The sequence below is a fragment of the Amblyraja radiata genome, chromosome 8, assembly GCF_010909765.2.
Source record: "Amblyraja radiata isolate CabotCenter1 chromosome 8, sAmbRad1.1.pri, whole genome shotgun sequence".
Lineage (NCBI taxonomy): Eukaryota > Metazoa > Chordata > Chondrichthyes > Rajiformes > Rajidae > Amblyraja > Amblyraja radiata.
Window position 1 is genome coordinate 45921995 of NC_045963.1, and position 24196 is coordinate 45946190.

Here is a 24196-nt window from a genome sequence, read left to right on the forward strand (position 1 = left end):
AAATACCTGACATCTGAAATGCCTAATGTTGTTAATATGAAAAGTAAAGCTGACATACCTGAAAAAAAAGTATCAAAATGTTTTTATCTCACTATTCCTAACCTTCTATTGTTTTTCTTTGCCATCTCTGTTCACTTAACTTCAGTTTGCGTAATGCAGCGGGCATCCATTATCATTAAAGTAGGATAACGTTTGAACATTCTTTTACTGGTTTTTGTAAAATCTATTAAAAAGTAGATTTCAATTCAGTCTGAATCGGTTGATAGTTGCTACAAATAAAAATTCAAACATTTTTATATTCTTCAAAATCTCACAGTCGTGTTTCTCAATGCATCATATCATTTTATCCCTCATTTAAACAATCTTTATAAACTGCCCAAACTTTATTCTTTTCTCATCTCAACAGCAATTAGAAGAGAAAAGTGACAATGAAGAAGACAAAGAATGCTTAAAGCAAGCCATAACTGCATTGCTTAACTTGCAGAGCAGTATGGAAAGGATTTGTTCAAAAAGTCTTGCAAAGAGAAGGCTGAGGTAAGCAATTTCCATTCATCCCTGAAATTTTCCTGATTGGCCACAAGTGTAAGTTCCGTTGTTCCCATTTCCTCTTAACTATTCTCAACAATAAACCGCTTTAGTGGCAAGCCTGATTTTTTTACACAGGAAGTAACGTCAGGTGTAAAAAGCTTGTTTTTATTCAAATTGTTTTATGTGCATAAGGCTTTTACAGCTGAAGCTAAATTCAGGCAACATCCTAATAATGAACATGACAGCTTTGTTGCGCATGAGTAGGTAAGCAGTGAAACACTGAACGTAATACATTAAAGCTTGTTTGTTTAAGCAACAGGCTACAATATTTTGCTTTAAAGATTAAAGACATTCCATTAAAATATTCAATAGAAGGATCTCTGCTGTGGTACTGTCTTTGCTAAGAAATGGGTGAATGTTTACATTATGTTTCAGTTGTGATTTTGTTGTTTTTTCTCTAAAGAGTCCAAACTTGATAGATTTGTTCCACTTACTATGTAAGTTGATGAAATCAGCACCATTTTAACTGTAACAAGTAGGACAATGGCCATTCTCTAATCGATGGCCTTCCGAGCTGAGAGAGATTGTGAAGTGACTCGCAGTAGGTGAATGTGCTTTCTCATTTGGGCTGCTTGAAGCAGTGCAGTCTGTAGTGTGTTGCGACTTGCCAGGAAGAAAGGAAAAAACCAGCAAGGCTGACCCACCTTGCAAAAGCCTGCTGCATGTTGACAATCGTGACTTTTGGCAACACCCCAAGAAAAGTCCGTGACCTGAATTCTGAACTAAGGACAAAAGTGAGAAAAAAATGTCAGAAGTGATCCACTGTATAATTTTTAAACTGCTAAACAGTTCATATCCAATACACTGGAAGATTTAGTGGTTACATCTCCGCTTTTCTACATTAAAAGGAATATTATTAAAAGCGTAAACTTTTACTTCGGAAGTATATCACTGTACTGACAACTGAGGTAAAACTTCAGTGCTAAGATATTGAACTTTGATAGAGCATTATTTTCTCTTCTAGCGAGTCTGCCTGTCGCTTTTATAATCAACAAATGAAAAGCAAACACCTGGCAATTAAGAAAATGAATGAAATCCAGAAAAACATTGACGGCTGGGAAGGCAAGGATATTGGACAGTGCTGCAATGAATTTATCATGGAAGGCACATTGACACGTGTGGGGGCAAAACATGAAAGACACATCTTCCTATTTGACGGATTGATGATTTGCTGTAAATCAAATCACGGTCAGCCTAGATTACCTGGTGGGAATTGCGCTGAATATCGTCTCAAAGAGAAGTTTTTCATGCGGAAGGTACAAATCAATGATAAGGATGACACCAATGAGTACAAACATGCCTTTGAAATTATCTTGAAGGATGAAAACAGTGTAATATTTGCTGCCAAATCCGCAGAGGAGAAGAATAACTGGATGGCAGCTTTAATTTCCTTACAATATCGGAGTACACTGGAGCGGATGTTGGATGCCACTATGCTGCAAGAGGAAAAAGAGGAGCCACTTAGACTCCCAAGTCCTGAGGTGTACAGATTTGCTGAACCAGACTCTGAGGAGAACATTGTATTTGAGGAGAACGTACATTCTAAATCAGGAATTCCCATTATCAAAGCTGGAACAGTTATCAAACTGATCGAGCGACTAACTTACCATATGTATGCAGGTAGGCAGAGATTTTTCGGTATAATCTCCTTGCTATATTGAGGTGTTTTATGATTCTTACTTTAGAGTTAATGGCTTGTAAATAGTTTTGTAAATGTTGAATGGAGTGTACACTCTTGTTCAAAACATAAAGTTCTGGAGGATTTCAGTGGGTTAGGCAGCATCTATGGAGGGAATGGACAGATGACATTTCAGGTCAGGAACCTTCTTCACACTCTGAAGAGGGAACCCAACCCGAAACAGCGCATGTCCATTCCCCCTGCAGATGCTGCCTGACCCGCTGAGTTACTCCAGCACTCTGTGTTTTGCTCAAGATTCCAGCATCTGCAGTTCCTTGTATTTACACACTCACTCAGCTGTCTATAAATGGCAGTTGCACCAGTCGAACTCTTGCATCCATTGAAAATGAAAGGAAAACCTCAGGATGTTGGAAATACAAAAACGAAAATGCCAGAAATGTTCAGCAAGTCGAGCAACATCTGTGGAAAGAGTAACAGTCAATGTTTCAAGTCAGTGGCTTGGTGGGAAGATGGGATGTGTTCCTCAAGTTTATATTGGGCATTGTGAGAGCAGGGTCTAAAGTCAGAGGGGTCAGAGTAGTGATGAGATGGACAAAGTGCCTGGAGTCCCTGGTCACCATTATGGACTGAATGGCCGTGGCCTGCAAAGTCGTCACCCAATCTACATTTGGTTTCTTCAACAAAGCCCAACCAAAACTTAAGGTAGAACATTTCATCTTCCCACTGGGCGTGTAACTTAACAATTCATTAATTTAACTAATCAGCACTTTTAGTAGGTGTATCGGATCCAGTGAGTTCTGATGGAAAGTCATCAATGTATAACGTTAATTCAGTTTTTGTCTTTCCGCAGATGCTGCATGATCTGCTGGGAATCTCCAGTATTTTTCAGATTTCTGGCAATTGCAGTGTTTTATTTTCTTCTTTTTTTTTCTCTCTCAGCTGTCCTCATTTATCTCCTTTTAATTCTCCAGACAAATCGTAGGTTAATCACCTAATCACAGGCTCTCCCCACGCTCTCTCAGCCAACAGCACCTCTGAGTGCATCACTTCTTGGTCACCAAGTTTCCCCATAATTTAACACTTGTTCAATTTCGTACTTTTCCTTTTGCTAGTTAAAGGTAATTTCTGAAAAGTTTTCTCTGCTTCCCCCTCATGGATTCTGCCTGAATATTTTTAGCATGTAAACAAATCTTTTGCATTTTTTTTATTGTGCTCAAATATTAACAAAAGGAGATAAAGCAAGCATTTCAATAGCAGTAAGCTCCTTTAATGCTGTTTGTGTGTACAACATGAATAATAGTACAGGACCGCCCTTGGTTACAGCAGCATTACATTCCTGTGAACTGTTTGTAACCCTGACAGTTCGCCAGTTGGAAATTTGGCCACATTTGGCAGCTGCTGCATGCATCTTCTACTGTGTTGTTCGCACACAGCAGAAGATGCATGCAGCAGCTGGCAAATTCATCCCGCGTGTTTCCCAAATGCGTAGTTGTTTGTTGGGCCTATACATACTTTGAGTGTCTGTAAGCTGGGGATGACCTGTAATGAATTACAAATAAAGAAGGAAGTCAGGGTTAAAACTCAGAAGTATTTCTTATCATTCATTTAAATCATATTAACGCTAGAAAGTAATTTATCTTTTGTTTCACAAGTTACTCAACTTTTCCAAGGGCTCTTAATGGAGATCTTGGCAATGTTATTTAGGCTTCACTATAGATAGTGCATGCCTGAGGCACATGTATGAATTGATGGTAGACATAAATGCTGGAGAAACTCAGCGGGTGAGGCAGCATCTGCGGAGTGAAGGAATAGGTGACGTTTCGGGTCGAGACCTTTCTTCAGACCCTCCTTCACTCCATAGATGCTGCCTCATCCGCTGAGTTTCTCCAGCATTTTTGTCTACCTTCGATTTTTCCAGCATCTGCAGTTCTTGTTTAAACATGTATGAATTGATCATGATTTGCTCCTCTAATTCATGACTTTCTTGCATTAAATAACGTTTGACAGCTCTGTATCTGAAATGTTCTCTGGTTCTTTTTTGTTCCAGTGGTTTGTTTATCTAGAATATTTATAACAGATGACTGTGAGAGAGCATAAGACATTTCTAATCTTGGAACTGTGTTTGATCCCATCTTTCCCTGTTATCATCTGTGTACAGCAGGGAAGTTAAGATTTCAGACAGAATATTTAATTTGCAATATCTATTTTCTGGAGGAAATAATTGTGTGAATATCTGTAGTTGATTGTCAATGTGTCATATTTTAAGTTAAATCTACATGAACATTTTTTAATGAGAGCAAGGCTGCGTATTGGTGCACTACTTGCCTTCATAAGTTCTCGGAGCAGAATAAGGCCATTCGGCCCATAAAGTCTACTCCGCCATTCAATCATGGCTGATCTATCTTTCCCTCTCAATCCCGCTCTTTGCCCCATAACCCCTGACACTCGTACTAATCAAGAATCTGTCAATCTCCGCCTTAAAAATATCCATTGGCGCCCTCACAGCCGTCTGTAACAATGAATTCCACAGATTCACCACTCTGACAAAATAAATTCCTCTTCACCTCCTTTCTAAAGGTACGTCCTTTTATTCTGAGACTATGGCCTCTAGTCCTAGACTCTCCCACTAGTGTAAACAAGTCCCTTTGCACATCCGATTTCTGAATGGATGCTGAATGATTCTACAGTTGTCCATTGAAGATTTTTGGGTCCCTTTTCCCTTGGTTCCCTTTTGTTTTACCAAAAGAGAAGCATAAGGCACTAGAACAATTGATGCACTTCTTTAGTGAGATAAAGATAGTGTGATTTTTGATAAATTGTGAACTTCTGAATATGAAGGATACATTTCTGGGAAAATTACAACTTTCTCCTTTATACGTTCAGTAAAAAACACTCCTGGAAAGTGATGTAATTTACTTTCTCTAACATTGTTGTAACGCAAATCCTCAGAACATGATTTCTTCCACAGCTTGCTTGCATGATGCTGGACATTACGATCAATGAGTTTTTTTTCTGTTTTAGATTCATGTCTGTATTAGCAGAGATATAAGTATTCTGTTCTGCTGTTTTATGGTACTAATAATTATTTAGTAAACTCCATGTTTGGTCACTGACATATTAGTTTCAAAACAATCTTCACGTTTCTCAGTAAAATTTATTTTTAATTTATTTCCCGAAATGCCCACACCATAGCAACTTCCTGTCATGTGATTCAAACTCCACTTCAATTCTTCTCACTTTTCTCTGATTTTTCTTCAAAGTATCACTGCAGATATAAATATACTCAGCTATATTCATGGTCATGCTTTTGGCCAGTCTACTTCATGTGATCTTTATTCCACTTGTAACTAAGATTGATATCTTCCCTTAACCCCTGTCTGCTCCTTTCTCGTTTTAAGTTCAATCTTAAAATCTATGTCCTATGTCATTGGATCTAATACCTCATTCCATGACTCAGTGTAAAACAGTGTAAATTAAATTATTTACTTTATTTCATTACATCAAAGGTATAGTATGAATGCATTTTATTTCATTTTGACATGAATACAATTTTTTCCAATTCAACTCTGTCAAGTATCCTTCATTTTATATGCAAGTCAGAGAAATGTTAGGTGTTAGGAAGTAAATAGTGCATTAATTTGTATTAGTGGTGGAAAGGTGCTTCCTGTTCGATCCTCTCCCACACCCAATGAGGTGTTCATAAAAGATGTTTCTACCGTTTGTGAAAGTTAATTTGAATTCACTACCTCCTGTTTCTTTCCTGTCAGAAAATGTACTTGTTGTTCTCCTTTTTCAGTTTTTACATTTTTTTTAAAAATGCTGTGCAAATAGGGACAGAATTGCCAAGGTTTTGAGGCAGTTGACCTATGCCCAGCATATATTTCGCTAAAATGTGTTCTATTTATAGTCTACTGGTGTTTAAGTGCACTCTTGTGTGCGTCAACAGTGTGTCCGTTTCCTTTCTTGTGGAATGCAAGGATGATTGTTTTCAAAGAAGCTTATTGTTCAGTCTTGATTCAGAACTGTTTGTAGCAGGGCTGGGCAATTGGAGGATTTGGAGTGTTATAAAGTATTGAACTTCCTGGATAAAGCTTTGAAACCACTCTTACATGTTTAAAGATATAATTTGTTCTTTCGGCTAATTGACGAAGATTACAAAATTATGCTAAATGAATACAGTAAACATAAATCCTGCATGTAAAATCTTTAATCTTGCTTAATGGTTGTGAATCAGAATACGTCGTTTTGTAACCATCGCTATCTTTTTGGGCAAAATGATTTGGGTAGTAAAATGTCCTGCCCTTCTAGTTTGTTATACAATGAGGAAGGTAAGTTATTTAATAAAGTCATATATTTTATACAGTAGTAATTTACTGGAGATGCACTGACTTGAGAAATCAAAATTCAAATACACTGATATCTAAAAAAATCACGTTGTTGAATTTTCAAGATAAATTCCAAACCTATTTAAAGTTTCCTAAATCTTCTTCATGACATCAATCTCCATTCCTTCAAGCTGCCCCAACCCTGCACAGGATTTTGTCAGCGCTGAGAGATTGAAAGGGGTTACTGTTCAGAGGGATCTGGATATTCTTGTACATAAATCACAATATTAGTTAATACAGAAAGTGTACTGGAAGGCAAAGAGTACTTGGGCTTGAACTGCAAGAGAATTTAAGAACAAGAGGAAATATATATTTCTAACTCCTGTTGAGACTGCTTCTGCAATATTATGTACTGATGTGATCTCCCTATCTAAAGAAGGATACATGTACAGTAGAGTTAAGGGCCTGTCCCACTTACGTGTCCTTGGCACGCAAATTACGCGACCTCGTGGTCACATTGAGGCGCACGGGCATCGTATGGCCGCGCGGGGCCGGTCCCACTGAGAAGCGCCGAGCGGTATGGAGTTGTGCGCGACATCGCGCGGGGCTCTGAAATTTTTGTAGCAAACAAAATCTTCACGCGCCAATGGCCTGTCGCGGAACTGACGACCAAAATGGGACAGTCCCAAGACCCTGGAGCGACGCAACGCCGCACATTCAACAGCAGCAGAAGCAGGCAAACGATCGCCAAACTCGGCCTGGGGCTCACGGCCGTTGCGGTCCGGATCAGCCTCCACTTCTACTCCCAGAGCGGGGCCAAGAAAATTGAAAGATGGACACAAAATGCAGGAGTAACTCAGCGGGACCGGCAGCATCTCTGGAGAGAAGCAATGGGTGACGTTTTGGGTCAAGACCCTTCTTTCAGACTGAAGAAGAGTCTCGACACGAAACATCACCCATTCGTTCTCTCCAGAGATGCTGCCGGTCCCGCTGAGTTACTCCAGCATTTTGTGTCCATCTTCGAATGATGTCACACGCTCCAGACAGCTGTGCGGTCGAATGAAATCGCGCGCGACCTTCGCGGGACCGTCGCACCTCAACGCAACCACGAGGTCGCGTAATTAGCGTGCCAAGGACATGCAAGTGGGACAGGCCCTTTAGTGCAATAGAAGGTCAAATAGATTGACTCTTGAGTCAGTGGATTTGTTGTATGAGGAGAGATTAAGCAGCCTGATCCTATACTGTCTTGAGTTTAGAAACATGATGGTAATCTCAGAAATATCTGTAGACTGGTGATGTAGATGATGTTTCCAGCGAATCACCTCTGACTATCTATTGAAATTCTTCCCAATGCCTTCCTATGTCCTTGCAAGCCTAGTAAGTAAAGACAACTGTACCCATTTGAAATCCTGGAACTGATTAATCTCATTTGGATGGTTCTAAGGTAGATATTTATTCTTTGCCTCCTTATGTCTAAGAGGTGAAAAAATGAATAGATATGGCAGAGAACCGGGTGGTTCAACAGTAGAAATTTCATCTCCGCTTCCTTGTATCTAATGCCCGTCCCACTTAGGAAACCTGAACGGAAACCTCTGGAGACTTTGCGCCCCACCCAAGGTTTCCTTGCGGTTCCCGGAGGTTTTTGTCAGTCTCCTTTATGGTCGAAAGTGGTTTCCGCTTCTTTTATGTTCCACCGATTATTTGAAAAAATTCAAAACCGGCCGTGACTAAAAATAGGTTGCCGTTTTAAAAATCGGTGATTTTTTAGTTAAGCCAGTTGCGATGCTAGTTGAAGGTGGTTGCCGGAGGTTGCAGGTAGTGGAAGGTAAGACCTTTTTTTCACCCAGTTTTATTCCACTAGGGAGGTCTTACCTTCAACTACCTGCAACCTCCGGCAACCACCTTCAACTAGCATCGCAACCGGCTTCAACAAAAAAATCAACGATTTTTAAAACGGCAATATTTATAAAAGCTTAACATATCTCAAAAATCAAAAGTAATAAGCATTATACATTAGCATTCAGACTTCTTTAGCGATTCTTCTATCTTCACCTTTGCCTTCTAAAACCAGACATATCTTGGTTATCGGTTTTACCAAGACGTTCTTAGTCTGAAGTCGTACTGTACGCACCAAACCCTTAACGTCTGGCATGATCTCCAGTATCTTTCTTGCAGCAGAATTAGCTTTGATAATCCAATATTTCTTACGAAGTTGCGACAGCATGTGGTTCCTTCCTCCATGTCCAATCCGTTCATGAATATGTCATAACAATAATGTTGAAATATGAAAGTCCTTCGAGAGAATAATAGGATGCTTAGCCTCTTCAGGCATTGCTAGTCTATTCAGGCGACCCCCTACTCTCAGAAGTCCTTCCTCCAAGGCCGGATCAAGCTTATACAATTGACTGTCTCTTTTGACACCATGTACTCCAGCTTCTAACATCGATATTTCTTCTTTGTATCTTTGTCTTGGACAGAAAGAAATAATCACATTTTCTGCCTTGTGAAGATCATCAAGACGTAAACCCTGTCCACAATACGATGCCTTAAAAACTTGCATCTTCTTTTCAACCTTCTCCTTTAGTTTTTCAGGATCTTCTTCAGAAATACTTTCAGCAATCTCTTTCCTTTTTCGAGCAAATACCAATAACTTTGATGTAGCTTTAAGAACCCAAACTACCACAGTCACCAACTTATTCCATGATGAAAAATGGGTAATTAAGTAATTTGTTATGTTCGATGAATCCTTAGCAATAACATTCACTGTGACGTTTTGTTTAATTTCTGGATCATTAGCTGAGATTTCCAATCCCAGCTCAAGCTTTGGCCATTCTCTGTCTGGCTCACAGAGAAACTCTGGTCCATTGATCCATCTCTTATTGCTTAAGAAGCGATCTGCTGTTAATCCTCTAGAAGCTTCATCCGCAGGATTTTCCTTAGTATTAACATATTTCCACTGTGATACATTAGTAGCTCTCCTTACATAAGAGATTCTGTTTGCTACAAATGTTAGAAAATGCTTGTTCTCATTTTTAAAGTATTTAAGCACTGGAGTACTATCAGTCCAGAAGATAGATTTCTCCAGCTGAAGCTGCAGTTCCTTATGCAGCATTATGTCAACTTTAACAGCTAAGACTGCGGCAGTAAGTTCCATTCTGGGAATCGTCATATGCTTCAATTGTGTCACTCTGGCTTTTCCTATTAAGAATGCAACATGTACTTCTTTGTTAACATTTTCCAGTCTTAGATATGAAACAGTACCGTAGCCACTTTCACTTGCATCTGAAAAGTGATGCAGCTGTGCATATCTGATTTGACCAAAGTTTGTAGGCTTCATGCACCGGTCCACTTTGAATTCTGAGATCTTGTTGAGATCAGCTAACCATTCTGAAGTTTGCCTTATACTCTCAACCCATCCAAGTTTTTCCTTACAAAGATCCTGCAAAATCAACTTGGCTGGCAGTGTAAATGGTGCAAGAAATCCCAAAAGGTCGTAAACAGAACCAATCACGGATAGGATACCCCTTCTAATACATGATCGCTCTTGAATCGAGATTCTGAACTGGAACACATCTGTTTCGGCACACCAGTGTAGTTCCAGTGTCCTTTCCATTGGCAGATTGTCTTTGTCCAAATCCAACTCCCTGGCCTCCTTGGCTCTGTCATCTAGTGGAATGCTCTCCAATACAACACAGCTGTTGCTGATCCACTTGGATAGCATGAATCTTCCCTTATTACAAAGAGAAGTCAGATGTTTCACTATTTGAATTGCTTCCTCTTACGTAGACATGGATTACGTAAACAATCATCCACATAGAAATTATTCTTTACTGTATTTATCACTTCTTCTGGAAAGTGAGCTTTATTGTCCTCGGCGGTCTTCCTTAATGCAAAGTTTGGACAACTTGGTGATGACACTGCTCCACATAGATGTACCTTCATCTGGAATTCAACTAGATCTTGTTGTGCATCACCGTCACTCCACCATAGGAATCGCAAATAGTCAATATGCTTTTCTGATACTTTGATTTGAAACATTACTTTAACGTCAGCCATCAAAGCAATCGGTTCTTGTCTGAATTTAATGAGAACTATGTGAGTTGGTAAGGTCTGGACCTTGCAGTAGTTGACAGTTAAGTGATGTTCCTCTGAAGACTGCAGCACAGTCAAAGACCACCCTCAAGGTCCCTTTCTTTGAGTAATACACCCCATGGTGTGGAATATACCCAAGCTCCCCGTCACTTCGATTTAGCTGATCTGTAGGTACCATTTCAGCATAATCATTGTCAATCATGTCCTTTAGGAAAGATGTATATTCATCATGAAATTTCGTATTCTTGCCAAATACCCGTATCAGATTCTGGGTGCGCTGCTCTGCAATGTGACGATTATTTGGCAGACTAACACTTTCCTGTTTGAAAGGTAAGTCTAGACAATAATGTCCTTCTGTTGTCTTTACTGAGTGGTTCATAACATCCAAGAACTTTAACTCCTCTCTGGACATTTCTTCTGATTCCATACGGGTTTTTTCATTGAAGTCGTGATTGTATTGCTTGATCAATAGCTCTTCTAATTTAACAGTAGATATTTGGTTGACAGCAGCAGCAGCAGGGTGGTTATTCTGGTTCCTGCTTCTGGTGTTCCTTCTCAAGGAGCCATAGACAACCCATCCGAGTTGGGTTCTCACAGCAAATAGTCCGTCCCCTTGACGGCTGACAAACTCTTTAGGTTCCAATGCCTTCAAAGCATTTGTAGGTTGATACCAGAATTTAGTTTAGGTATCTTGACATCCCTCAAGTAAGACCATTGTTTCAAGTCTTCTTGCTTGGGTATATTTAGATGAGAAACAGGCATGGTCTCATGTGTAAACACATCAGATAGTTGTTTAAAATTGTCTTCATCCAGACTAGATATTTCCATACCTGTAATATGATGACTATCGCAGCATTTCTCTTTATTTATTGTACGCAATAGAATCTTAGTCTTTTCTCCTGTGATGTCCAGCCTTCTCATCAAGCTTTCTGTGCAAAAGGTAGCCGAACTTCCATGATCCAAAAATGCATATGTTTGCAACATTGTATTCCCATGGCTGCTCCTTATCTTTACTGGTAAGACGGAGAAAATACAGGTTTCTACCCCGGCCCCAATATGTGCATTTATCTGAGGTGAGGTAACAGCATCACTTGTACCTGGCTTCTCCTCCTGTTCTATTTGCTCCGGCTTCTTTTCCGTATTCTTCTGTTCAGTATGAAGTAATTGAGGATGATCTTGTCTGCACTTATTGCAAGTTAAGCGACTCTTGCAGTCTCGAGCCATGTGACCTTTCTTCAAACATCCAAAACAGATTCCCTTCTCCTTTAAGAAGTCCATCTTTTCTATATATTCCTTCTTGAATTTTCAACACCACCTTATGGTGTGACCAACCTCATCACATGACAAACAGAACCCTTTTTGCTTAATAGTGGATACATCTCCTTTTGTTCCTCCTGTCGTTTCTACAGGTATTATAGCAGTAGCAAAACTGCTTTCCTTAGGTCCTGTTCTTCCTTTTGTTTTAGTACAGGTAGAACCTTTAACAGTTGCTGGTTTAGAATCGTGAATACTCCCATGGCGTGGATCTGACATTAACCTTACTCCCTTTTCCATGAAATTCACCAGGTCAGGAAGCATGGCTGGCTGACTGTGGTCTTCCTGAACTGACCTGCTCTACCTCTCCACCTTTCTCTAAGCCGATAGTAGCAATGTTACAAAATTTTGAGATTTTAAAAATCAAGTCTGCAATTTATCCCATCAGATAAAGCATAAAAATAAGTTTAATTTGACACCTAATTCACTTTCATATCTTCAGTATTAAAAAAGTTATGGCCATTTTCATACTCTGAAATTAGCATCTTGTTCCCTTTTGCTTTTCCATTGACTTAACTCAAAAGCTGTGATTGAGGACAGTCAAAACCCATAACTTTCTTAACAATTAAGAGAACCGAATGAAATTTTCAGTTATTATAGATTGAAGCATTCTGAAACAAATGTGAAACCATTTTACTTGGATGACCTTAAATTAAAGCATATAATTAGTTAGTTACCTAATTGTAGCTAATTACAAAATTCAATTACTAGATCTAAACATCTATCCATTTCTTAAGAAAAGGTTAACATTTTTAAATGGCCTAAGTGTCCAAATAACATACACACAAGAATTCCCGTAAATTAATGGCCATTTAAATCATCTTGCGAGTGAGATTTTGTGGAACGCTATCGTTTGGAACGTTGCGGTTTGCGGTGAATTTAAACCCCATATTGGCAGGAAAAACACTGCTGGTTCGTATGGGGCTTAAATCACCTTTTCGCAATGTAAAATTTGGATTAAAGGAATCCTAAGAAGCAAGTTTATATGTAAAATAAACGGCTTACCTTTATTTGTCCCGTACAGGAGATCCGTCCCGTTGTCGGCATTAGAAATCTATTATTATTTTACTCCTGCTATTAAATTGTCCAGCGATGTTTATAAAAAACTTCAGAAAAAACGCAAGTCGGATCGATTATTCTTCAGCAGCTTGAGAAAGATCGACTCCGACAGGCAGGAGAAATGGCATTTTAATCCCGCCCCCCTCTCAAAGGCGCCAAAGTCGCGCACACGGCCAGTGGCAGAACTGCAGAGTTTTGTAACATACCTACCTATAGGGCAGTTTTAGAATGATAGTTCTCATATTACTAATAACATTAATTTCTTCCATGTGGTCGAGATTTCTCATCAAGCTACAACAACCTCTAAGAAATATCGCGAACTCATGCAATGCCTTCACATCTTCTGCCTTGATAGCTGTCCAAGCAGAGGCCTTCTTCATGTATGCATTAGCAATCTTCTGTTCATTACCAAATTGTTATTTAAGCAATTTTCTTGCCATTTGATAGCCCTCCTCTGCAGACAAATTTCGACAACTTATTATAAGCTGCTTTGCATGTCCGCTTGTATTTTGCTCCAGAAATTGTAAGCGATCTCTTTCATAAGTGGTTTTCATTTCCACTCCTTCATGAAACGCTATTATGAAAGTTACATATTGCAAAGGATCACCATCATACTTAGGAATTTCCATTGGCGGTAAGGTGGAAGAAAGCATTTGTTGAGCTAGGAGCTTGCCGATTCTCATTTGATTCCTCACCAATTCATAGAATTCACTTTGAGATCCCTGGCTGGGAGCAGATGGATGATGATGAACAGGCCTCTGAAAAGAGTACTGGTCTGGGTAAGTTTTGTCACAATTCCTATCAGTTGTTTGTCCCTGGCTGGGCGCAAATGGATAATAAACAGGCCTCTGAAAATCTTGGCTTGTACAAGCCTGTGTATTGGGCCTCTGAGAAGACTGCTGGGTCGCTGGCTTATTACGAGCCTCAACAGATGAAAAAGCTACTTTCTTAACTACTAAACCAGGTTCGCTTCTTAATAAACAGACACCACACAAACTGTTTGGTAGACCAGTTCACAACTTTACTTATTATCGGCCGATGGAAGGGAGGGAGAACTCCAGTCAAGTGACCATTACAGACACTTGACCGTCCTCCGTCCACCACACTGAACAACAGAATTACATTGCCTTAAATAGGGTTTTTTTTTGTCCCCTTAGCACATTTCACAGACATTAGTCATGGTCAGAGGTACAGGAAAAGGTTTCCACAGAATGCATCACATCAAAGGCCTTTTGTTTACATAGTACAAGATAACATTGGCCATTTGGTTTACGACATTTTATCTTTCTACTTCCCTGGTTCCTTTCTCGTCCTTCATAAACATTGGCCATTTGGATAATGCCATTTTATCTTCACAGAGATCACCCCAGCTCTTTCGCTGCTTCCTCGCTGTCATTTGGTCCCTCATAAACATTGGCCATTTGGTTTATGGCATCTTACTTCACAGATATGACTAGCTGTTTCTCTCTTCCTTTCTCGCCTCCTCCCCCATAACATTGGCCACTTTGTTTACGGCATCTTACTTCAAAGAGATCTAGCTCTTCTCTGCTTGTCACTTGGGAGACAATGTTATGGTATTTATTATCTCACACACCGCAACCTGAGGCAAGCCTAATTTGAGACTAAATATAAGCTGTAAGCTAGCCCAGAAGCCAATTTAATATCTTCTTATAATTTTAACTAAAATTCGGCTTCATCACAGACAGCCCAAAAGTTGTTTGCTTCGGTCTAGCGACTTGTTGCTAAAATGAAGTTTTGTCGCCCATCCACCCACTCGGTGATAGTTCTGAGTTATGCCAGATATTCTCTGGCTGTAGATTTGATTTTGCTGCTATTTCCAGCTTAGCATCTCCTTCTTGGACTAAGGAACTCTCCTTCTGAAATATTCTCGAGCCGCATCTTGTACCTTGACCTTCCAATATCTCCTTCTTTGCCTTGGCAGCTGCCAATTTTTTATGTGGCTATTTCCAGCTGTTCTTTCTCCTTCCTCAATGCCTTTTTCGTTCCTCAGCCTCTTTCTTCAGAGGCCAAACCTCCTCTGGACCCTCTCCAACGCCAGCACATCCCTCCTCGGATATGGTGCCCAATACTGCTCACAATGCTCCAAATGCGGTTTGACCAGTGCCTTATAGAACCTCAGCATTACATCCCTGCTTTTATATTCTAGACTTCTTGAAATGAATGTTAACATTACATTTGCCTTCCTTTCTACTGATTCAATCCTTGACAATACATGTGAATCTTGAGGGCAAGCTATTGTATCTTCTGCCCGACAGGAGAGGGAATGAGGGAGTAAGTAGTCCATGAATGTGTTCGCTGCTAAGTTCTAGGAGTAGAATTAGGCCTTTGACCAATCAAGTCTACTCCGCCATTCAAACATGGCTGATCTATCTTACCCTCTCAACCCCATTTTCCCGCCTTTGCCCCATAACCCCTGATTTCCTTACTAATCAAGAATATGTCAATCTCCGCCTTAAAAATATCTATTGATTTGGCCTCCACAGCCGCCTCTGGCAATGAATTCTGCACATTCGCCACCCTCTGACTATAGAAATTCCATCCTGAGGCATTGTGAAGTATAGTTGGGGTGAGGAGAAGTTGGTTTGTGTGATGGACTGGGCTACACCCTCAACTCTCTTCTATTTCTTGCGGTCTTGGACAGAGCAGTTGCCAGACCAAGTTGTGATGCACAATGTTTGGATTCTTTCCATAGTACTTCTCCAGAAATTGGTAAGAGTTGGGTCAATGTGATTGGCCCAGGACAAATTGTTGGTGATATTTGCACCTAAGAACCTGAAGCTCTTGACTCATCTGCAGTTCAGTATCATTGATGTTAACTGTAGGGTGCACACCACCCTGTTTCCTGAAGTCGATAACTAGCTCCTTGTTTTTTTTTTCTGACATTGAGGGAAAGGTTGTTATTTTGACTTAATGTTACTGAGTTCTCTGTGTCCTTCCTGTACTCCAACTCGTCATTATTTGAGTTCAGACCATTAGCTGCTCTAGATGTCAGCTGATCAACATCGGTGAGACCAAGCGGAGGCTTGGCAATCGTTTCGCCGAACACTCGGTCCGCATTAACCAACCTGACCTCCCGGTGGCTCAGCACTTCAACTCCCCCTCCCATTCCATATCCGACCTCTCTGTCCTGGGTCTCCTCCATGGCCAGAGCGAGCAACACCGGAAATTGGAGGAACAGCACCTCATATTCCGCTTGGGGAGTCTGCATCCTGGGGGCATGAACATTGAATTCTCCCAATTTTGTTAGCCCTTGTTGTCTCCTCCCCTTCCTATCTCTCCCTCAGCCCTCAGGCTCCTCCTCCTCCTTTTTCCTTTCTTCTCCCCACCCCCCATCAGTCTGAAGAAGGTTTCGTCCCGAAACGTTGCCTATTTCCTTCGCTCCATAGATGCTGCTGCACCCGCTGAGTTTCTCCAGCATTTCTCCAAACCTAAGGTAAACTTGTAAGTTGAGTTAGAGACAAATGTAATCATACAATCGTGAGTGTATAGGGAGTTTTGGTGAGGATGTTTTGTTGCATATCTGGGGGTCAGAACGTCAAGGGTCCAGTGGCCAAGTAGACTGCTGATTCCTAGGTCCAGGAGTTTGGAGTTGGAATTATGGTGTTGAAGGCAGATTTATCTATATCTCTATCTCTATAATACTAAAACTCTTCCTATTGTTTGTGTTTGTGCTGACGATGTGTCAATCTGTTTTTCCTATATTCTTCCAGACGCTAGGCCACAGCCTTCCCATTTTCACATATCCTTCTCACATTTTTCCTGTCGTAGCGATAAACATCTTCCTGTCGCAGTCCCACCTATATTTCCGATGATATTAATCCTTTAAATTTTAAAAACAGCCACAAAAACTCAGCGATTTCGGGGTTAAGAAATCCGAGTGACGTCACAATGTACTCGCAAGACAGGATGGGACAGTCCGGGAGGGAGGGGCACTCCAGCGCTCACGGTGAATGAGGAGTGGCAGCGGCTGCCGGCGCCCGACAACTAGTGGCGAGGGTGGTGCCGCGGGCCCTGGCTGGAGCTCGAGCTGGAGTGAGGGCCGAGCCCGGGGCTTGGGATGGGGCCGTGACCGGGGCCGAGAAAGAAGCTGCCGCTGGAACCACGGACGAGCCGGGGTCAGGGACGAGTACGGAGATGAAGTCGGAGCCTGCACTGGAGCCCAGGTGGCGGCCGAGCTGACGGCTGGAGTCTACAGTCAGGGCCGGGCTGAGTGCGAGAACCAGGCTGAGTTCCAGGCCCTGGCGCTGCTCTTCGACCTGGGTAGGTCCTGCAGCATGGAATGGGAGTGAGGGGAGGAGGATGAGAGAAATGAGGAGGAGAGAGATGGGGTGGGGAGTGGGGTGGTAGAGGGAGATGGGGGGGGGGGAGAATCGAATGTTCTGATGTTTACTCGATGAGTATTCTTTTCAAGCTACAATGAGCCTATATTTATGTTAGAGATCCTCCGATAGTGCCTTTGCAAATGAGGGGTATTACCTTTAACCTAAAAGAACCCTAAAAATGTTGCATTATTTGAGTATCTGTAGTTTGTGTGTGTGTCTGTGTATAGGGTTATTTCACGAAAGGTCACTGGAGCGTAGATCCGCACCCACGTGACCGAAAATTTTAACTGGGGGACAAGCGTCACTTCCGGTACATGTTAGTGAATGGGAAAACACGCACTTTCACACCCGTTAAAAAAATCGAAAACGGCCCGTTTGTGAGCTGCAATTTACTGTACCAGTCGGGGTGACCGTGAGGCACAGCTACCTAAATTTACAGTCCAAAAAAAAGATAGAAACTAAGGTAAATTCAAGAGGGAGCTGAAGGTGTAAATACAGCGGAAGTGCTAGTGGAGATTTAAAGATCCAAAATATCGGGAATTATCGCGTTTGCTCGCTGTAACAAGAACGCCATGCACGTGCAACAAGAAGAGAGCATTAAAGCAGATTTGGTTGCAGCTCAAGCATCTATAGCTCTGCAAGTTGATGGCGTTCTTGTGCACATTGTCTATCCTGCTCACAGTGGGTGCCCAATCAGGATTGTTGACATCATTCCATGCTGCAGGCTTGTCTGTTATTAGATGATAAATAAATAAATAAGTAGTTTGGGTGATTGTGCAGGCTTTAAACAAGAAACATTGAGAAATATATTTTGGCAAATAATAAAATGTCCTGCTTTTGTCCAACAAACAGCTGACAATTATCCCATTCCTTAGCTTGCATCTCAGTAAAATGTATTTCAAAACGCATTGATAGTTTACGATTATTTAAATGGTAAATGGAGCTTCAGAAGCGTTTTCATTTTGCATGTTAAAACCCACCTGAGAACCATGGGCGATTTTGCAATTTTACTGACGGATTTTTAACTTTTAATACTTTTCATATAACAAATGAATAAAGATAAAAAGCCAATAATCCCTTACTTTTGATGAAATGCAGCGAGCAAACGCGATAATTCCCGATATTTTGGATCTTTAAATCTCCACGGCAAATGTCCGCTAGCACTTCCGCTGTATTTACACCTTCAGCTCGCTCTTGAATTTACCTTAGTTTCTATCTTTTTTTTGGACTAAATTTAGGTAGCTGTGCCTCACGGTCACCCCGACTAGTACAGTAAATTGCAGCTCAAAAACGGGCCGTTTTCGATGTTTTTAACGGGTGTGAAAGTGCGTTTTCCCATTCACTAACATGTACCGGAAGTGACGCTTGTCCCCCAGTTAAAATTTTCGGTCACGTGGGTGCGGATCTACGCTCCAGTGACCTTTCATGAAATCACCCTATACCTGTCAAACGTGTATCTGTGGATGTGTGGATGTAAGTGTGTGTGTATGTGTGGATGGATGTAAGTGTGAATGGATGTATGTGTGCATGTATGTATGGATGTGTACATGTATGTCTGCGTGCGGATGGATGTATGTGTGTGTGCGGATGTATGTGTGCATGTATGTGTGCATGCATGGAAGTGTGCTAATCATTTATTTCCCCAATTTATTTGTTTACATTACATCTGATCTTCATCTGAATATTCTTCATCAGGTTCTAAGTCTTTTGGAGTAATAGAGTTTCTGCAGTCAACACACTTACATAAATCTGTACATGGCACACCATGTTGTTGACATGAGCATCTTCCTTTCACTGCACTTCATTTCTCACAGTTTGCTTTCTTGCATGAACTATGTTAATTCTAGCAAGGTGCTTGGGGCTGGAGGCAGATCACCGCAGTCAATGTTGAATTCACTACCGACAATTTTCCACCCATGTCCCTTTGGACTGGGAATTTGTGGAAACTGTTCCAGACATTTTGAATGTATAGCAGCCTGGTAATTTGCTTTCTGAGCGAGTCTGCAGTGGGTGGAAGACGAGCCTCTGATTTTGTTAACATAAGGAACAGGTTGTATCTAGCTTCATCTACTTTCTCACAGCCCTGCCCATATAACTTGCAAACAAATTTATCTACCTTTCAGCAATTCATCAGTGACTGTGAATGAGCTTCCCATTTCATGAAAAGTGACCTGGGTAGCTGTGTCACTTGCAAGCAACTTGAAGGCATTGGATTTGGATTTTCCATGAAATGAGCTAACTGAATCACAGCCTGTGAAACAGTGCAAAGATATCAAAGTTTTGATGACAGCTGGTCCCAGATAAGAGCTAATCTTTCATAGACTCATACTCCTTCTCCTGTTGCCTTTCCAGTGTGCAATAATAAGTCTGCTCCAATATGTTGTGACACAGCGACTCCAATCACAAACACATCTGTGTCAGGTCTCCTGATTAGGGTTGGGTATCTAGCTGTATCTGTTGAAGTTGATGGTTGATGACTAGCAGCATACTGATGATGAAGGAAAAGACGATGGATCGAAGCAGTCTCTTTGGGGCCAGCTCATCTGCTTCACCATCAGGAACTGCCTCTTGAGGTGATTCACCTGCTTCAGGGTTTTCAGCATCTTGAACTCAATTGAAAGAGGAAAAAGAAAACATAAAAAGAATGAAAAGTAAAATAAATCAAAATCCTCATCTTTTCATTTATCAAAGTAACATCATATAAATACAAATAATTGTTGTTTGAGTCCTATCATTACCGTTCTTCCTTCTAGACCTTGCTATAGCTCGATTTATCGTTGCTATGTGATGCAGAAGTGACAATAGCGCTCTGCATGATAACCCGAGATACACTGCTGCCTCCTAATAATAGAAGATAAAATATGTCAGGGAGTATTTTACATCTTTTCATGTTTTATATTATGTAAGACAATATCAACATATCAATGAGGAAATTAAACATGTACGCATGTCCAGGTAGATGGGATGGCAAGTCTGCAAATTATCAAATTAGTGTTCATTATGGCACAGTGCATGTCCACACAAAACACTTTTGTGTGGACAGGCTCTGAAGAGTGATGGGGCAGAAGCTGCAGAAAAAAAAATCTCATAGTACTTAGGTCTGCATGGACTTCAATTCATAAAATGTCAACCCCTTCTTAATGTCAATGAGACTTACACTGTAATTTACTACCATTGATAAGTTAGTTCACGTTCAAGTGGAGGGTCAGGCAGAGGCTACAGAAAAACCCCCCATCTCATGGTCATTAGGTCTGCATGGACTTCAATTCACATAATTTCAACCTCTTCTTAATGTTAATGAGAATAACATTAAGTTACTACCATAGATAATTAGTTCAAGTTCACATACACCAATTCATTTCTACATAAACATCAACCATTTCTGACCATTTATCACTCCGATGGAAGCCTATAATGTTCAGTCAATATTCCTCCGTTTTCCTCCGTGGTCGTTGCCAGGAAACGGTCACTATGGACGGCACAATGTACAGCCTCCCTCCCCACCGCGGAGATGATCCAAACACACTCCGCGGCTCCGCATTCGCGAATCGGCCGCTTCTTAACGGAGACCGTGGCATCACTATGCTAAGGCCCCGTGGTCGGAGCACTTTTACTCGGTAAGTGATCGCAGGCAGCTCCGAGATTAGATGTTAAAGACCTATTAGACTACAACAAGCTGGCATTAGTGAAAATGTTTAATTTACTTTGTTATGGATACACATAGTTTAGGCCCTGAACTTCATGAATGAATGAGTGAATGAATGAATGAATAAAAGGGTGCAATTATACAGATTAATTATCTTAAATTCAGACTTTAGATCTTACCTTTCAGTTCCAGTTGATTCACAAAGTTTGACTGGTTTCACGAATTGGCTGTCCTCTTTGTGTTGCAGCACCTTAGCAGCGACTTTGCTTTCAAGACTTTCTTCCACGTCCATCCACTTAGCTGCATATTCTTCAGATTTCTTAATGCTTTTCTCACTAAATTCAATTACCCTGCTGCAAGTTTCCACGACATGTATTCCACAGAACAACAAAGAACCTTCATCGGAATCTCCAGTAAAACAGGCATCAGTAGAAGCACTCTCAGCCATGATGTGTGCTCCCTGCCTAGCTAGCCTGAAACAAAGCGCGTGATTGGCCAACTGGCGTCCGACTATATGTTAAACGTGCTTTGACAGGACTAAAAATACCCGAAAAATTTCAGTTTTTTCTCTAATTTAACAAAAAGATGTGCAAGTTTTGTTCTTGACGAGTTTCAGGATGATTTATATAATATTTTTACACAATGTGAACATTTCATGTAGTTCCGTGAGTTGGGTCACGAAACTGCACAAAAAAGCTCCTCGGCCCACAGCCTATATCGACTGAAGCCAAAGGACATTCAAAAGACAAGCTCTTCCAGCTTTCTTCCCCCACACCCCTACTACAATTAATCTGAGGAAGGGTCCCAATCCAAAACGTCACCTATCCATGCCTCTCCAGAGATGCTGCCTGTCCCGCTGAGTTACTCCAGTACTCTGGGTTTTTTTCAGGACTGGTCCTGTATCCAGAAAATGGGTTTATTTTAAGGGAGTAAGTCTTTAAGATATTTTCTTCACGTGATGCAAAGCTCCAAATTTTTCCTGAAGTATTTGAACATGTAACCTTTCAAATAATTTGACGGACAAGATTAATCATCTATGTGGGATACAGTGATCATCATTAGCATAAACCTGTCTGGATGAAGATTATCTCTGTCTGAAGATGGATCTCGTCCCAATATATATACCACCTATCCGTTTTCTCCAGAAATGCTGCCTGACCCATTTAAGTTACTCTAGTAGATTGTGTTCTTTATTTAAATATTTCTACTCCTATAAATATACTCTTTATAATGTTTCCAAAATTCAATTGTCTAGTTATGATTCCCACTGCATCTACCATTTGTAACATTGAAGTCTGTCAAAAAAATACCAGCCGTGGTAGGACATCTGTAAATCTGGAGGAAGAACCACCAGAGGGACATTGCTTGTGATCCATCTTCCAAACATTACATTGAAAGAGCTTGGACAGACAATACCAGAATTATTTTTAAATCAGCTTGCAATGTTTCAGTACAAGATTGCCAGTCTAGATTTGTTTTGGGGTAATTTAAGCTATTAAGAGTTATAAATATAAGCAAACTATTTGACATGAACTATGAATATAGAATTAGGTTTGAAGCTGACCAAAGAGGGCTAAAGCATGGGAGAAACATTTTCCTGTAGGTAGCAGATAAGAAGAACAATCATTTTGTCAAAATAAATAATATTCAGATAAGCTAAATTAAATATATGGAAAAGTGCACAGGGTTATGGGATTTAACACATTCTAAGATGATGAAAACCTGTTTTCAGGGCCAATTGTGAGTGTGTGAGAACATATGGAAGGTTGTGCCTTTGAATCAATTTTGTAGATACTGCAATTATCTCATTAACTAAATATCTGGAATGATTTATTTTATAATAAGATTTTAAGTAGATGTGGCAGAGTCCATGATAGGTGATCTGTGTAACCTTTGTGACGGAGAAGTGACCCAACGTTTAGTGTTTACACAGCAAATAAAACATTACTTATTTAGGTTTACATTTATTATTGTCATGTGTACATTGACAAGTTTGTTTTGCATGTTAGCCAAACAGATTAGTTAATACTAGATTATTTGTAGGCAGGGACAACTACAGTACTGGATATTATAAATAAGCAGCTTGTTTAGCAGAGCTCATTTTTGCTCATCCTGCGCCCAACCCTATTTCATTTCTTTATCCTGCCTGACTGGCAGCGCGCATTTAACACTCAATGACTGAAAGGAAAGTTCTACCAAATGCACTATTCTGGATGTTTGAATGGGACCCTGCGCCTGGTTGATTTTGAACCAATCCTGTGGAGACCTGTTGGGGATACAGAGTGCATGTAATGCCATATCTGGCATGTGCACATCAAAGCTGACCATTGGCACCACAATGTTTGGAGTTCTGCAGGTGGCATTGAAACAGTTTAAAAGATAAACTGACGTGCTTATGAAAACATATATCTGCTGTTTTGATTTGCAGAGCTCGCTGGGCGGTTCGGTAGTTTCTGCTGCCGCTCTGGTCAAACTACCATAGACACGAGACCTGAACCCAAGATGTCCACTGCGCTGTCATTTTACAAATCAGACGTCCACTTTTTGTTGTTGCTGCAGGAAGTCAGGCAGGCCGGCAGCCCTGAAACCTTGAAGGTAGGCGTTCAGCAGCAGTGGCATCTTGTGAGGCAAAGGCACTTAAATTAGGAAGAAAAAGAACTGGCAAAGGACTTGAGGAATCAAAAGGTGCTGTGTGGCATACCTCAGCATATTTACTCATGTACACATCAGCAAACTGCGCAGTAGAATTGGACATTTTCTATATTTGATTTTCATTTTTGGATAATACGATCTTCAGTTGGATAATTAGCCACTCAACTATCCAAGTAGAGAGGCAAATGCAATACATGTTGATGATAGTCTGCTCAGAGAAGGCTGCTTTAATGACTTAGAGAGCAGTCTGAAGAAGTATCAGTCCAGAAACATCACCTATCCATGTTCTCCAGAGGAGAAGCCTGATCTGTTGAGTTACTCCAGCATTTTGTGCCTTTTTTTTGTAAACCAGCATTTGCAATTCTTTGTCTCCAGGTTTAATGACTTGTTTATTGGTTGCATTATCTTCATCAGAGGCAGGCAAGTAGAAACACAGATATTAAATGTAATGCTGGAAGCAGAAAATAAACTTTGTTGAAGAGAGGTGTTGGAATGAGAATATCTTGAATGTGCCAAATGGGGAAAAACTTTCCCCGAT

General features: G+C 40.7%; 1 protein-coding gene across 2 annotated transcripts in view; it reads left to right on the forward strand.

Moving 5' to 3' along the window:
- The window catches only part of sos1 (SOS Ras/Rac guanine nucleotide exchange factor 1), a 151095-nt gene that overhangs the window by 98239 nt on the left and 28660 nt on the right, over nucleotides 1-24196 (forward strand). For both annotated transcript variants that reach the window (XM_033025772.1, XM_033025773.1), the window contains exons 9-10: nucleotides 407-534; nucleotides 1553-2208. In XM_033025772.1, coding sequence (XP_032881663.1) covers nucleotides 407-534; nucleotides 1553-2208 — 784 coding nt within the window. The remainder of the gene's footprint in view (nucleotides 1-406; nucleotides 535-1552; nucleotides 2209-24196) is intronic.